The sequence below is a fragment of the Balaenoptera ricei genome, chromosome 3, assembly GCF_028023285.1.
Source record: "Balaenoptera ricei isolate mBalRic1 chromosome 3, mBalRic1.hap2, whole genome shotgun sequence".
Taxonomy (NCBI): domain Eukaryota; kingdom Metazoa; phylum Chordata; class Mammalia; order Artiodactyla; family Balaenopteridae; genus Balaenoptera; species Balaenoptera ricei.
Genome location: NC_082641.1, coordinates 35,421,205 through 35,436,019, shown reverse-complemented (window position 1 = coordinate 35,436,019; position 14,815 = coordinate 35,421,205). Strand labels below are relative to the sequence as shown.

General features: G+C 39.4%; 1 protein-coding gene across 5 annotated transcripts in view; it reads left to right on the top strand.

Annotated features, from left to right (window-relative positions):
• The first annotated feature begins 9,297 nt into the window (after nucleotides 1–9,297).
• Nucleotides 9,298–14,815, top strand: part of OXCT1 (3-oxoacid CoA-transferase 1) — a 157,674-nt gene continuing 152,156 nt past the window's right edge. For 2 of the 5 annotated variants that reach the window (XM_059916308.1, XM_059916309.1), the window contains exons 1-2: nucleotides 9,300–9,541; nucleotides 13,463–13,571. In XM_059916308.1, the coding sequence (XP_059772291.1) occupies nucleotides 9,464–9,541; nucleotides 13,463–13,571 (187 nt within the window). In that variant the 5' untranslated portion in view covers nucleotides 9,300–9,463. Of the gene's footprint in view, nucleotides 9,542–13,462; nucleotides 13,572–14,815 lie in introns of all 5 variants that reach the window. The other 3 variants (XM_059916306.1, XM_059916307.1, XM_059916310.1) reach the window with 3 other exon arrangements.

Genomic DNA, 14,815 nt, shown 5'->3' with positions numbered 1-14,815 from the left:
ATTATTCAGTCTTAATCTTCTGATAAGAGGTAAACTCCATGAGGCCTGGGACCATGTCTGTCTGTCACAACTAATCCCTAGCCCTTAGCACAGTGCCACATGGAAGGAAGAACTTAATGATTAGTCTGTAGATGAATTAGTCTGTAAACTAATGTACTTTTACAGACTGATCCCCTTATTGATACATTTAACTATAGTGTTTTGTTGCTGTTATAAAAATTGCTTTTCATAATTTACAAAGAAATAAACACATACACATACACATGTATGTTTATGCCCCTCGTTATCTGCAGGAAATTGGTTCCAGGACTCACCGCAGATAAAAAAATCCGTGGATGCTCAAATTCCTTATGTAAAATTGCGTAGTATTTGCACATAACCTATGCACATTTTCCCATGTACTTCAGATCATCTCTAGATTATTTACAATACCTAATCAATGTAAACGCTATGTAAATAGTTGCTGGTGTGTGGCAAATTCAAGTTTTGGTTTTTTGGAACCTTCTGGAATATTTTTTTCCAAATATTTTTCATCTGTTGAGGTTGGTTGAATCTATGGATGCAGAACCCGCAGCTTCAGAGGGCCAACTGTATGTATATATAGGGTACAACTTCAAAATTTATATATACAGATTACACAAAGTTTGTAGACCACTACTCTAGAATATGCAGAGAATAAAGATAGTGAAAATAATAATTATCACAAGATATTGATATCAAATGAATTTTTCTTCCAAGGTTCTTATCCAAAATGGGACACGAAGCTTGCCTGTTAAAATCTACTCTGCCTTTCCTCCACATGTGGTCACTGAAAGCAAGCTATACATTCTGTGACCCTGATTTTCCCCCAGTACTTTTCCTACTACATTCCAGGGAATAGCACTTCCATGCTTTTAGACTGATTATATTCCAGGAGTAGGCAGTAGATTAGTCAGTTCTATTCTTTTAATATTCAGGGGTGTTTCATTAGAAATCAACAAATAGAGCTGCAGTACAAGCCTGAGGTAGGTAGAAAACCCACAAATGTAGACATGGAGATAGCAATGTTTCAAGTCACAACTCAAGACTACTAGGAACTGGCTGATGTCCAATAGTGATTTACACTATTATGGGGAGATATTTATCTTGTTCATTCTCTTGTTTCCCAACTAAATGGCTTTATTTCATTGAAGGCTGCCACACTCGTTCATCTATAGAGAAGTACATAGTGGAAGATTATTACTGTTACTCCATTCTGGGCAGTCAAAGGAAAAATTAGTGTGTGATGTGAATGGAACATAGTATCTAGTCTCCTGAAACACTCCCTTGGGTTTCCAGGTTGAGACTGAAGAAGGAAAAAGTTGGTAATCAAATTGGATATATATAATATATATAAAACATAATATTTATGTATATATATATTGTGGTAGGAACACAACATGAGATCTACCTCCTAACATTTTTAACTGTACAATACAGAATCATTAACTATAGGCACAGTGTTGTACAGCAGATTTCTAGAACTTATTCACTTATTCATCGTGTATAACTGAAACTTTATGCCTGTTAAATAGCAACTCTCCATTTCCCCCCTCCCTTGAGCCCCTGGCAGCCACTATTCTATTCTCCGCTTCTATGAGTTTGACTCTTTTAGATACCTCATATAAGTGAGAATCATACAGTATTTGTCTTTCTGTGACTGGTCCATTTCACTTAGCATAGTATCCTTAAGGTTCATTTGTTTTGTCACATATGGCAGGATTTCCTTCTTTTGTAAGGTATGACTTTACCCCATTTCCCTTTTTTGTTAATGGCTGTACAATATCCCATTTTATGAATGTTCTGTAATTTCTCTAACTAGTACCACATTTTTGGGTATTTAAGTTGATTCTGATTATTTTGCCATTAAAAACAATACTATGATAAATATCTTAATGCATGTATCATTTCCCACATGTGTGAATATATCTCTGGGATAAATTTCTAGGGATGAAATTGTCAGTGTATTTTAAATTTTCATAAATATTGCCAAATTTACTTTCATAGAGGAAGTATACATTAGTGACATACACTAGGGAGACTTTCCTACATCCTTGCCAAATCAGCATGTGACAATCTTTGCCTATATTTTGGTGAAAAATATGCCATTATAGATTTAATTGCAATTTAAAATTTATCAGTGAGGTAGAGAGCCTTGTACACTTGTTTTCAACCTTTTGTATTTCTTTTTCTGGTTGGTCAGTTTTAGTGATTTGTAGAAGCTCTTTATATGTCATTTGTTTCATGACCTTGTTTATGGCTTTTTTTACTGGTCTGAATTTTTTTTTAAATGTATTGTATTTATTACTTTTTGCTTTATGGCTTTTGGGTTTGTGATACATTTATAATGATCTTCCTCATTCTAATATTTAAAAAGCTACTGTATTTTCTTCTTATAACTAAGTGAAATTTTAAGAATGTGGCATGTCAAATAAATGATGCAATTTAATCATGAAGTCTTTTAAATAAAAATTATTGTACATGTAAATAACCATGGTCACTGCCAAAAATTGAAAACCTATAGTTTTTAAGAATTTAAAATGCATCCTAAAAAATTGATTGGCATTTTATGCAAAAGTAATAAACTCTTTATATATTTTCTATATTTTAAAGTAACTAGGACAATTAAATAGTTTCTTTTTGATTTTATATATATATATATGTATATATATGCATATATATATATAAATTTACATAATTCCTGAGACATTTCTGCGTTAACTCTTACAGGGTATAACCATAAAAGAAATAATTTGCTGGTGTATTCTGTTGGCCTGATAGACACAAGTCACTTTTAGATTTCAGTCACATAATATTTTCTTTCTATATAGCAGGTCTATGTTTTGTGATGGTGAGTTGGCATAAAGCTTATTGTTCTTTGAAATGATGTCGTCACTTTAACTTGTTTTTAGGATCTTCTACAAAATATGTGGAATTAGAGGTCTTTTTTTCTTTTTCCCCCCACATGTAATGGGAAGTGTTCTTTTTATTTTTCCTCCAAAATTTACACATTAGCTTGCTATTTGTTTTTCTGATTACTGACATTTCTATACCACATTTTCTTTATCCATTTATATGTGGATATACATTTAGGTTGCTTCCACACCTTGGCTATTGTGAATAATGCTGCAATGAACACGGGTGTAAAAATATCTCTTTGAGATACTGAAATGTATTTTAAATTCAATATATTTTAAACTCTCACACTAAAACTATATATATATATATAGTACTTTTAAGAGTTAATTAAAAGTTGTAAAATATTTAAACAATGAGAGAAAATACCTAAAGTCCTGCCCTCATCACATTTTTTTTTTCTCATTTTTTGGGTGGTCCTTTTCAGTTTTGAGCCTTATGCAAAAATATTTAACACATGACTGTGATCATTATATAGTACACATAGAATTCTACCTTTTACAATGATCCTAAACACATACTTAAAGTTTTTACTTTTTAGTGGTGGCAGTGTTCCAGAAGGGGATGTGAGAGAATAGTCATGTCCCAGGTCTCGGGCCCCCTTGGGCTGGAGTTTGGGACGGGCCGCCAAGTGAGCATCCTTGGCTTCATGCAGGAAAGAATTCAAGAGTGAGCCATAGTAAAGTGAAAGGGAGTTTATTTAGAGAGATACACATTCGACAGACAGAATGTGGCCCATCTCAGAAGGTGAGAGGGGCCCTGAGGTGATGGGGTGTTTAGTTTTTATGGGCTGGGTAATTTAAAATGCCAAGGAGTTGGGGAGTTATTCCAAATATTTTGGGGAAGGGGAGGGGATTTCCAGGAATCGGGCCACTGCCCACTTTTTAACCTCTAGGTTGGCCTCTGAACTGTCATGGTGTCTGTGGGCGTGTCATTTAGCATGCTAATATATTACAATAAGCGTAAAAATAAGGCTCAAAGTCTATGGGAAGTTGAATCTTCCACCATCTTGGGCCTAGTTGGTTCTAACTAGTTTATGTCATATCCTCAATGGCTGTGTCATTCTTTTAATGGTTGTGTCCTGCCCTCTTCCTTCCTGTCTCAGTATAATAGTCTTTTAAAATGTATTTAGTAATTCAATCAACCTGTGTTGTACTTTATACATATGCTGAGATATAGAAACCTATATTTTTTCTAAATTTACAGCAAATTTTCCTAACCCAGTTCAGGGACTAGTTTATCTTTTTCCGCTAATTAAAAAAAACCATCTTTGCCATATATTATTCTGAGTTCTGCCTCCTAACTGCATGATCTGGTAATCTTTAATATGTTAAAATCAGAGTTACACCACAATTGAGTGTATATGCTACTATGTTAGAATTGACAGAAAAGTTAAAATATAATTTAAAATTTAATTTCAAGATTCAATGTTTGTGGAACCCCTGAAGTACTTCTGAAACAGGAGGGAAGGGGGCGGGGCACAACCTTTCAAAGAATGACATAGCCATAGGACATGACAAAAACTGGTTAGAACCAACTAGGTCCTGATGGCGGAAGACTGGACTTCCAGTGGACCTTGAGCCTCATTGTAATACATTAGCATCTAAATGACACACCCATCAGTGCCACGACAGTTCAGAGACCAACCTTAAGAGGTTAAAAAGTGGGCGGTGGCCCAATTCCTGGAAATCCTCATCTCTTCCCCAAAATAGTTGGAATAATCTTTCCACTCATTAGCCTATGAAATTACCCAGCCCATAAAAACTAGCCCACCCCATATTTTGGGGCCTCTCGCCTTCTGAGATGGCCCACACTGCATCTGTGGAGCGTGTTTCTCTCTAAATAAATCCACTTCTTACCTATCGCTTTGTCTCTCACTGAATTCTTTCTGTGATGAGACATCAAGAACCTGAGCTTCATTAAGTCCTAAGACCAGGTGTGTGATCACAATTAAAAGCCCGTGGGTTCAAGTCCCAATCTGAGTTACACGGTTTCACTTCTGCAAAGCTCTTAAGGTATGATGGTTTAGAAAGATCTTGGCTATAATTGGATGTTGAACTTTAACTTGTAGCCTATGAGGATTTCTTAAAGCGTTTTAGGAAAGCATATGAGAAGATCACATCTGTATTTGAAATGATAATTTAAAAAGCAGTTACCTTTAGGGGAGAATAGTACTTCATTTGGGAAGCAACTGCAATAATCCAGCTGAGAGAAACTGAAATTGAAGTCCTGCACTAGGGCAGAATGAGTAAAATTGGGGAGGTGGGGTCAGATTCAAAGATATCCCATAAAGAGGGAAGCGTAAATAGTCTTTAACACCATAGAGTACAGGGTTTGAATCCTGTCTGATGTTTCCCAGTTTATGAAAATATAGAAAGTATCTGAGAAATATATACGTTTACAAGGTATAATCTTTTAACACCAGAGTAGTACAAACAGATACTGGTCCAGACATGACCTTTCATCTTGCAGTTCTGCAGCTCTCCTTAACTATTGACAAGAGGAGGCAACATAGCTAGGGAACAGCAGAGCTGAGATTTGAACACAGGCAGTCTAGCTACAGAGTCCATGTTCTTTACTACTTTGCTATCAATATTTGATTCTGAGTTGTGCAGACTCATCCTGTGAAAATCAAGAGGCAAATATAGTTTGGAATACTGTATAAAGGTGATATACAGGTGAGAGGAAAACCAAAAGAGATAGTACCTTTCTATGCCCTGTTAAGAAGCGTGGACTTTGGATCTTAAAGGCAATGGGGAAAACCACTGAAATTTTTTAAGCAGAAGTGACATGATCAGACTTGAATGCATGCAAGACACCTCTGGTGTGTTTTGCTCTTTTTAGTTTCCTTTGCACTTTAACATAATTTTCATTTTCATTCCAGGAGTTGAGCCTTCTCCAACCATCGCATGCATTTAGTTGTTTACCATGTTTTCCTAAGAAAAAACTACACTTTAAGTAAAATTCAATTCATTTTTTATCCATTGAACAAATATTAGTACACATTAGTTAATTAAAAAGCACTATTTCAAATAATCTATGAAAATAAGAAGCTTATAAAAAAGGTAAATTAGGGAATAATGATTTGCACAAAACAATACTTGAATTTATAAATTTATGTAAAATTTCAAATTTATGACTTTCAAATCTACTAGAGGAAAACTGTCTGAAGGGATTTGTTTTCCATATATTAAAGGATCATCATATAAAATGAAGCATGCATATATTTTTTTTAAGATTCAAATGACCTACTTAAAAACTACAATTACTAGCTAAGCCAGTCAAACAACTGGTTTTGAAAACAATTTTAAAGCCCCTGATTATCAGTCTGAATACTCCAACTGTGATGGCAGAATGTCCTATCTTTCAGTAATTAGAAAGGATGTTAACGCATCATATTTTAGGAGAATTTAAATAAAAATCCCTTAAACAGAGAATGACATCTTACAGTCTAACCAACTCTGACACATTGTCTGCATTCATTTGATAGAAAGGGAGGGGAATATATATATATGTACATATATATCACATAATATATCAATTGCAGCATAAGCAAAAACTCTAAATTAAATTTCAGCATATCAGTTTTATAAAGCAGTTTAAGTTATGGTGATTTAGCAGAACACAGGAAAGCAAGAAAATGTTTTCACACTTATACCAAATTAAGGATGTTGACTTATGTTACTAATGTATGCAACTTTAATTTTGTTTAACACTGTCTTCCAAAATAAACTTTATCCCCATAACTTAAAATATGTATGTACATAATAGTTTATTAGGTACAGTTAATGCCACTGTTTTGGCTGCAATAAAATCGATCTTGAAATTTAAAAAAATATATAAAAATAATATATGCAATATCTATTATATATATAATAACATAATACAAAATAAACTTTCCTATTGCCTGTCTAAAATCAGACCTTTTGTTTAAGAGCTCTGAATTCAATTCAATTCTCCCAAGTTTTTTTTTTTAAATCAATCAATCAATTAACTTTCTGCAACATCGGGTCTTAGTTGCAGTGTGCAGGTTCCAGAGCGTGTGGGCTCTGTAGTTTGCAGCACGCAGTCTCTCTGGTTGTGGGGCGCTGGCTCAGTAGTTGCAGCAGGTGGGCTTAGCTGCCCCGCAGTATGTGGGATCTTAGTTCCCCGAACCAGGGATCAAACGCGCGTCCTCTGCATTGCAAGATGGATTCTTAACCACTGGACCACCAGGGAAGTTCCTCTCCTAAGTTTTAAGAATGTGGAAGTTAAACTCTACAATACATGAAGAAAAGTTTCCAGAATATGATATATATCTGTCACAAACTGCCCCTAAAACAAAGGGGAGCTATTCTTACTAGTTCAGAAAAATTCGGATATTTTTGGGTTTTTTTACTTTTATTTTTAAAAAGTTTTTATTGGAGTATAGTTAATTCACAATGTTGTGTTAGTTTCAGTTGTACAGCAAAGTGAATCAGTTGTACATATATTATACATGTATCCACTCTTTTTAAGATTCTTTTCCCAAATAGGTCATTACAGAGTATCGAGTAGAGTTCCAGATGTTTTTAAAAAGTAGATTTTACAGAGATTAAAATTGAAATGATTGTGGAACCAGAAGGAAAATCCGACAGAAAAACTTTTCTATAATTTGTTCAAGTTGAAGATACTCATATTTTATTTAAAAAGTACAAAATGGAGTCATAGAGTCACCAAAAAATAATACAGTGTGTTTTGACCGTTGAGTAATGAGGCTGATTTTTTTCACGAGATTTAAGAGTCACATAGAGTATAAGACTAAAAATGTGTCTCTTTTCCTCAGCCAGGAGCAACAGAGTGAGACCAGCCAAGAAGAGTGAGTCATATGACCACGGTTTGACACAGTTGCCAATGCTGTTTTCCATTTCATGTGTCCTCTGGAAGGGTGAAAGTGGAAAAGCAGACCCAGTTGTGAAGTTTAGCTTTGTCACATTCTGCCAACTACCATATGATGGCGTTATATGCTGTTATTAGGACTAGCAATGGGACTTTAGTTCTAATACCTAAATTTCCCCTCTATCCAAGTTCTTAAAATGTGTTGAAAATAGAGAGCATTGTGAAGTTAATTTCTCCTTATGTCATTGGACAGTCTAACTTGGTATTTTGTTCTCTCAATGACTTTAATTAAAATTATACTAACACAACAATGTAAAGCAATTATACTCCAATAAAGATGTAAAATATATATATATATATAGTATTCACAGGAAAAAAATAAAGAATTCGGAGTTAAAAAGAATACCATGAAAGGGCAGTGCTTTTATAGAAAGAATTTAAACTGGACTGACTGTCCACTGTCTCAGTATACTTGCTAAGGAAGCTAAGGGCTCATTTAATTTTCATGTTAGCTTTGCTTCAAAAACTAACAGCCACATTCCCAGGACATGGCCAGCCCTTAATCAAATAAAATGTTTATTGATTTTCCACTTGGTCCTTCCACTCAGCTGCTAAGTGCATAGACGGTTCTGAAGAAATCAGACTTTGACTGAATGTATGTGTCATATCAATGCACCACTGCCAACTTGAAGAAACTTAGAGTAACGCCTAAGATTTATTGAGTGTTTATAATGGGGCCAGAAGTTTTGCATGAATTACCTCATGTAATCTTCAGGACAGATCTGAGTATTACAAGCAATTTTAATTTGCAGATAAGGACACAGGCTTAGGAAAGTTATGAAACTTGTCTCAGGTCAGTCAAAGGGATACACAGCTGTATGTTTGCCTCTGCTGAGTAATCTCTGGGGTTTCTGGGACTCCAGTGCCAGAAAGATCCTGAAAAATGCAGACGTGGATGATACGGATGGAAAAGAAGGTGTGCTAAAATCAAGTCCCAGAGGCCCAGTCCTAATCTTGCCTTCCTGACCAGGGACAATCTTGACCAGGCCTGTCTGATCACACTTCAAGGAAGATGGCTCGTGGCAGGTTCTCAGAGCAAACTTAACTCTACACAAGCCAGGGACAGGTGTGGGGAGAGGGGGCTGAGAAATGGAAGACGTGGGAACGCTGTCCAGGCGGCGGGAAGAGAGGCGGTGGGCCTCCAGGCAGGTACCCCTTTGCAGCCCACACAGGTGCCAGACACTGACATGAAAAAGCAGCAAGCTCCGTGAGAGGCCCTCCTGCGCCGCCCGAACGCTAGGCCAAGGCTTATCCCTGACCTTCGTAAAGACAGATACCCGCGGCAGCTCAAAGCCGAGGGGCTGCTGCGGCAAGTGCGCGCAACACGACGGGCTGGAATAGGCCCGACGCGAGGAAGCACCTGAGCGCGGCCGGGCCGGGACTTTCCCCGCGACCCGCCCCGGCCGTGGGCCCCTCCCAGCATCTCTTCTCCGTCAGCCGGAGCCCGGCCCCGGAGGTCCCAGGACGTCACCGAAGCGCGAACGAGCCTCCAGCCCGCCCCCTGCGCGCCTTCCTTTTCCTCCCGTTCGGTGACGCGGAGGCCCGGGCCGCGCCTGCTGACACACTCACACGCTCGCTTCGGCCCGGCCTGCGCCCGCCCCCCAACCCAACCATGGCGGCTCTCACACGCCTCTCCTCCCGCCTGCGGTTCTGCGCCTCCGCCCGCCGCCCCGGGGGCGCCTGGTCCAAGGTAAAGTGCGGGTGAAGAGCAAGGCCGCGCGTCGAACGAGTGCGGACGAAACCCCGAGTGGTGCCAGCGTTTTCTCCTCTGCCCGAACCCACCCGCTCCAGTCCGGGAGCCGGCATCCTGGGCGCAGTACCCAGGGCCCCGAGACGCGACGACGCCTTCCTTGCCTGGCCGCTCTGCCGCATGGCCTCCTTGGCTTGGTTCTGCACCTGCTTTCCCGATGGGGCGAAACGAGGCAAAGGAGCGCGCGGAGAGGCTGAGGGGCAGGAGGACGCCTGGCAGCGCCGCCGCGCCCTTCGGGGCTCGCTCGCGTCCTCCCGGGCACGCGTCTCCGCTTCGCGGGCAGCCTTCTGGGAAGGGGCTCTGGCGGCCGAAACGGGACGAGGAGGGTTCGCTTGTTTAAAGGGGGCAAGGGGCGACGGCTGTAGCTGGTAGGTTTGCGCTCCGATTTGGGAATCTCGGGGCGGGGGCGCCTCTAGAGGCCCGGAACCCAGCGCTGGGCTAGCCAGGGGTCGGCTTGAGTTCACCGCCAAGGGGATGGAACGCTGCGCCCCACCTCCCGGATAGGGCTGCGCCGCACCTCGGCGGTGGGAAGGGGAACCCGGACCGGAGCCCTTGCCTGGCGTTTACCTCCCCACGCGGAGGAGCCTGTAGAGGATAGGCGGTGGCTAGAGCGCGGGCGTCGGGCGCCGGCGTCCCTTCTTCCGAGGCTCCTCGGGATTTCCGATTTCAAAGCCTTTTGCAAACCTTGTTCCGCCTTCACTGCAAACACTTCACGAGTGGTAGTATCCTGAAGCATTCGCGCCGCGATTGTTGGCTGACGTGTAGTCTTTTTTTGCCCCATGCTCTGTCCCCACCTGTAAGCCCACGTCCCCGGTGCGGTTCCTATTCCGAGTCCTCGGACAGGACCAGAGCTCTGAGTCTTGGAGGGTGGCTTACCTCGGCTACGTCCATCACCACGGGAGCCTTTTCCTTGGAAGAGACAAGGAAAAGTGATGTTTTTACTTAAAAGCGTTTTGAGTAATAGCTCCGAGCTTGAAAGCGTGCCTTGCACACTTGTGTACTCACAGGGAACTCCTGCCCCGCCCCATTGCTCTTCCTTCTTCCCCACGTCCACTCTCTGAGAGCGGTGAACGCAGAGGGGCCACCAAGCCCCGTAGGTAAGTGCTAGGATGATTTAGAACTGGAACGGTTTAGTCATAAATGCTTCTTAGGAAGCATTTTGATAATTGCAGATAGCTTTGGAAATGTAAAGCATTATTAAAAGGGAACTCGACCTTCAGTCAGATTGCTGTGGGCGCTGAAACTAATGCAAATCCGGACACAGCGATATCCTTGGGCCAAGGTCAATATCATTCCTTTTGGCAGTTACTTATTTGCCTAAGTGTAACTTACTCATTTTCTTCAGTATATTGTTAAACTATTCCCGAAACCCGGCAAACCTCTTCTTAGATGGCCGAGCTACAAATTACGGGTTTTTCTGTATCTCATCTCTCCTTTCAGGTTTGATTATCATAGGTCCAACTCCAGCTTCCCTGTGTTCCTTCGGCGCTTGGCACTTAGGGCTCTTACTGCTTATTTAGCCCTTAAATCCTTACCTCCTGCTTGCGTTAACTGTTAACACTTGTGTACTTGTTTAACTTTTTAATGTGTGTACATTGTCTTCATAACCAGATGAAATTTGCAGAGACCATATTGTATGCCTTATTCTCTGTCTCTCTCAACATTACACACTACCCTGCATAGAATAGACACTCAACACCTTTCATAGGTGGATGAGAGAACGCTGTGGGAAACTTATGTGGTAACCTTGAGAATTTTTCTGCTAAACCTACCCAACAGGTAAAATGAGATAGGTTTTTTTCTTTTTTATTTATGATAAGCATGTCTTTCAAACTTGAGTTTGCATCAGAATTACCTGGAGGCTTTATTAAATAGATTGCTGTGTTCATCCCCAGAATTTCTGATTTAGTAGGTCCTGGCTGGAGCCCCATACTCTGCATTAATAAGTTCCCAGTTGATAATGCTTCAGGTCTGAGGACTGCACTTTCAGAGCCATTGCCATTGACTTCGACTAAAATAGATTGTTGACTTAAAAAATATATATATATGCACAACGTGAGAGTTGTGAGTTAAGTTTTATTTGGGGCAAAATGAGGACTGCAGCCCAGGAGACAGCGTTTCAGATAACTCTGAAAAACTGCTCGGAGGAGGCAAAGGGAGGGGCCAGGATATTTAGAAGTTTTGCAACAAAGAGCAGGTAATTGGGAACGTCCAAAGATTGTTGTTAAATAAAGAAAACCAGATATCTCAAGTTAAGGAATTTAGCACTTTTTTTCTCTGTGTGGGAAGATGCGAGAGTCCGGGCTCACTGAAATCATTCCTTTGATATGCACCTCAGCTATCTGGAGCCTGTATTTTCACTTCCTGAGTTTCCTCAGGGCTCATTTCAGGGAGTGGCTGCAGTCTGATGGCTGCTAGATGGTAGGTATTCTTTTCAGCCCTGAGTTTTTTCAGGGCTCCTCAGCTCACATTGAAGGGCTTGCAATCGCTGGTGACCGTGACATTATTTGTTTACTGATATGGCAGGAAATATTCAATTTCTCAGCCTACTTATTCAGACTATCAAACTTTTAATTTCTAAGATTAAAAATATGTTTTTGTGTGTATGTGTGTGTTAAAACAGAATCAAATAACTCCTTGCTACTTGAGGATAGGGAAGAGGAGAAAGCTGTTTGTAACTCAAGCCCTTTCCTTTCTGTCCCCGCCTCTACTTATTTCCCCATGTTTGGGCAGTGTGCCAGGGTATACCACGCTTCTCATCTGACCTTGGCCAAGGTTGAAATTTAAAAGGACAAAGGTCATTTGGGCAACCTATACCTTTGCAGATCTCATTTGACTTTCAGTATAGTTTTCTTTTGTATTAATTGACACTTTTTATGAAAGGAGTTTTTGGAGGAAGAAAAGAATGACAGAGCTCATTTTTGCTGCTACTTTGACCCCCTCGGGTTCTCTGTCTGGGAGACTCTGATAGGCTGTGGATGTGAGCTTACAACCTCGTTGGGCTGGTTAAGGGGCAACATCTCAGGAGTCAGGTGTCATTCTCTCTACTCCCTCTCTTTTTAGGTTGACTATATAATGAGAATAAAGGAGAGAGGATGTTGAGTATGAGTGATTGATTGCAACACAATCGACTTTATCATTTTTTCCTGTCCACATTGTGGATGAAGTGTAAAGAAGGAAACAGTTTAAAACTGATGGTGAATGCTCGCTAGATAGCCTGATTTGCGACAAATAGTACACTGGGGTAAGACTAATCATGCCTCTCTTGCAGGTAACAGTTTGCTACTTTTCTCCAGCATCCATAAACTTCAGGCCCCTTAGGGGAATGAGTTTTTTGGTGTGCTGTTCTTTACTTGTCTTTTCAGGAGGCATTCTTTGACACCCAAGATTGGATCAGGGTCCAAATATGTAGTATTTGTAGTATTGAGAGCAACAGTTGTGTCTTAATCCTTACTATCGATAGATTGAAATAAATAGTGCAGAACTTGGCATATAAATTTTGGCACAGTAAATATTTGTTGATTGTGTTGCTATCAGAAATTGATGCTTGATGACACCGATATTGTGAATTTGCGTCCCAGGATGCAGGTTATCTACTTTCTTTCACTCTTCTGAGGGGCCGCAAATGACACAGAGTTTTCCTTACATAATAAAAGATATTGATCATAAGGGGATTCTGGTGATAATCTGTGGATAGAGTATGTCCATCCTACTCTTAAGATGAACTACTTACAGCCCAACTCTTTCAAAGATGAGCTAGTGAAATTGTATAGATTAAAAATTGAATACATCGCTATACATGGAAAGCAAATGCATGTTTCCAAATGTTTATTCACTTAAAAATGTTTTTTAATGTTTTAGGGATGTGTTTGCTACTTTTCAACCAGCACACGTCGCCATACCAAATTTTATACGGATCCAGTGGAAGCGGTAAAAGACGTCCCTGATGGTGCAACAGTACTGGTTGGTGGTGAGTAATAGTATTGTTTTTCTTTTTATGGTAACAGCCTTATGTTTTTAGCAAAGCAGGGAAATTACAATGGCAAAGTATGTAGATTAGAAATGCCACTTATTTTATTACTTAGTTAATAAATGCCAATTATTAGAAATGCCAATTATTTTATTACTTAGTTAATAAATGCCAATTATTGGAAATGCCAATTATTTTATTACTTAGTTATTTATTCATTATCTTATTTTTATTTATTTATTACATATTATCTATTTTTTATTACAGTGTCCCCTTCCTGAAAGCTTAACAAGGTTTAGCACTTTATGTTTTACCTTTTCTTTCCTTTTGTGTTTCTTTTTCTATTATTTTGAAAAGCTGACGCCTTAAACGGTGGTGTCTTACTAGTAGCTTTGAAAAATCCCTAGATTCTTGGGAATTCATTGATCTCATCAGCCCACAGCTAGCCACTCCTTTTGTTCCTCCTCATTTTATGAGTTTGAGAGCACATATGCCTCTATCTGTTAGTGAGTCTCCCAAGTTCTTTGCTTCTCTTTGTTTGGAATGTCTTTTAGCACCACTGTCTCGCACTCATTAAACTTGCTGCCTAATTCTTATATTGTACATTTCTTTGGATTTCTAGGCCTTGGTCACAAAAATCAAGGTTTATTTTTAAGGCTGCTCTTCATTCATTCAACTCAGCAGTCATTGAACTTTAGACCCAATACCATTTGAGGAATTGTGGAAGATGTAAAGAAATGAAAGTCATTGGCTTAGGCTTCTAGATCTGCAAAATCTACTCAGGCATATGAAACAAACATGCTTGAAAAAGTGACTGTACAAAGGTTCAATTTTAAAGTGGGAAAATAATAGATATGTAGTTAAGTGCAAGAAGAACAACGTGTAGCCGTATTAACACGTTGCACTTGGCCTTATACTTATGAATCAAGACTTGACAGTGATGTCTGGTACTATATCATGATGTAAAACATTTGTATACAGCTGTATGACCATTTATTTTATTTTTTTTGAGGTTTATTTGTGCTTTTATTTGCCAGTAGACTTAACCAACGTGGCCTGCAAACTTTCTTGATCTAAAAGACACATTTTACATCACAATCCAACAAACACACACACGTATAAAGTATGTATACATATATAAGTGAAACAAAAGTTTTGCCAAAAATGTCTATCCTGAGTGTTAATTCCTTTTTTTTTTTTGAGACTTTTTTTTAAGCAGTTTTAGGTTTACAACAAAATGGACA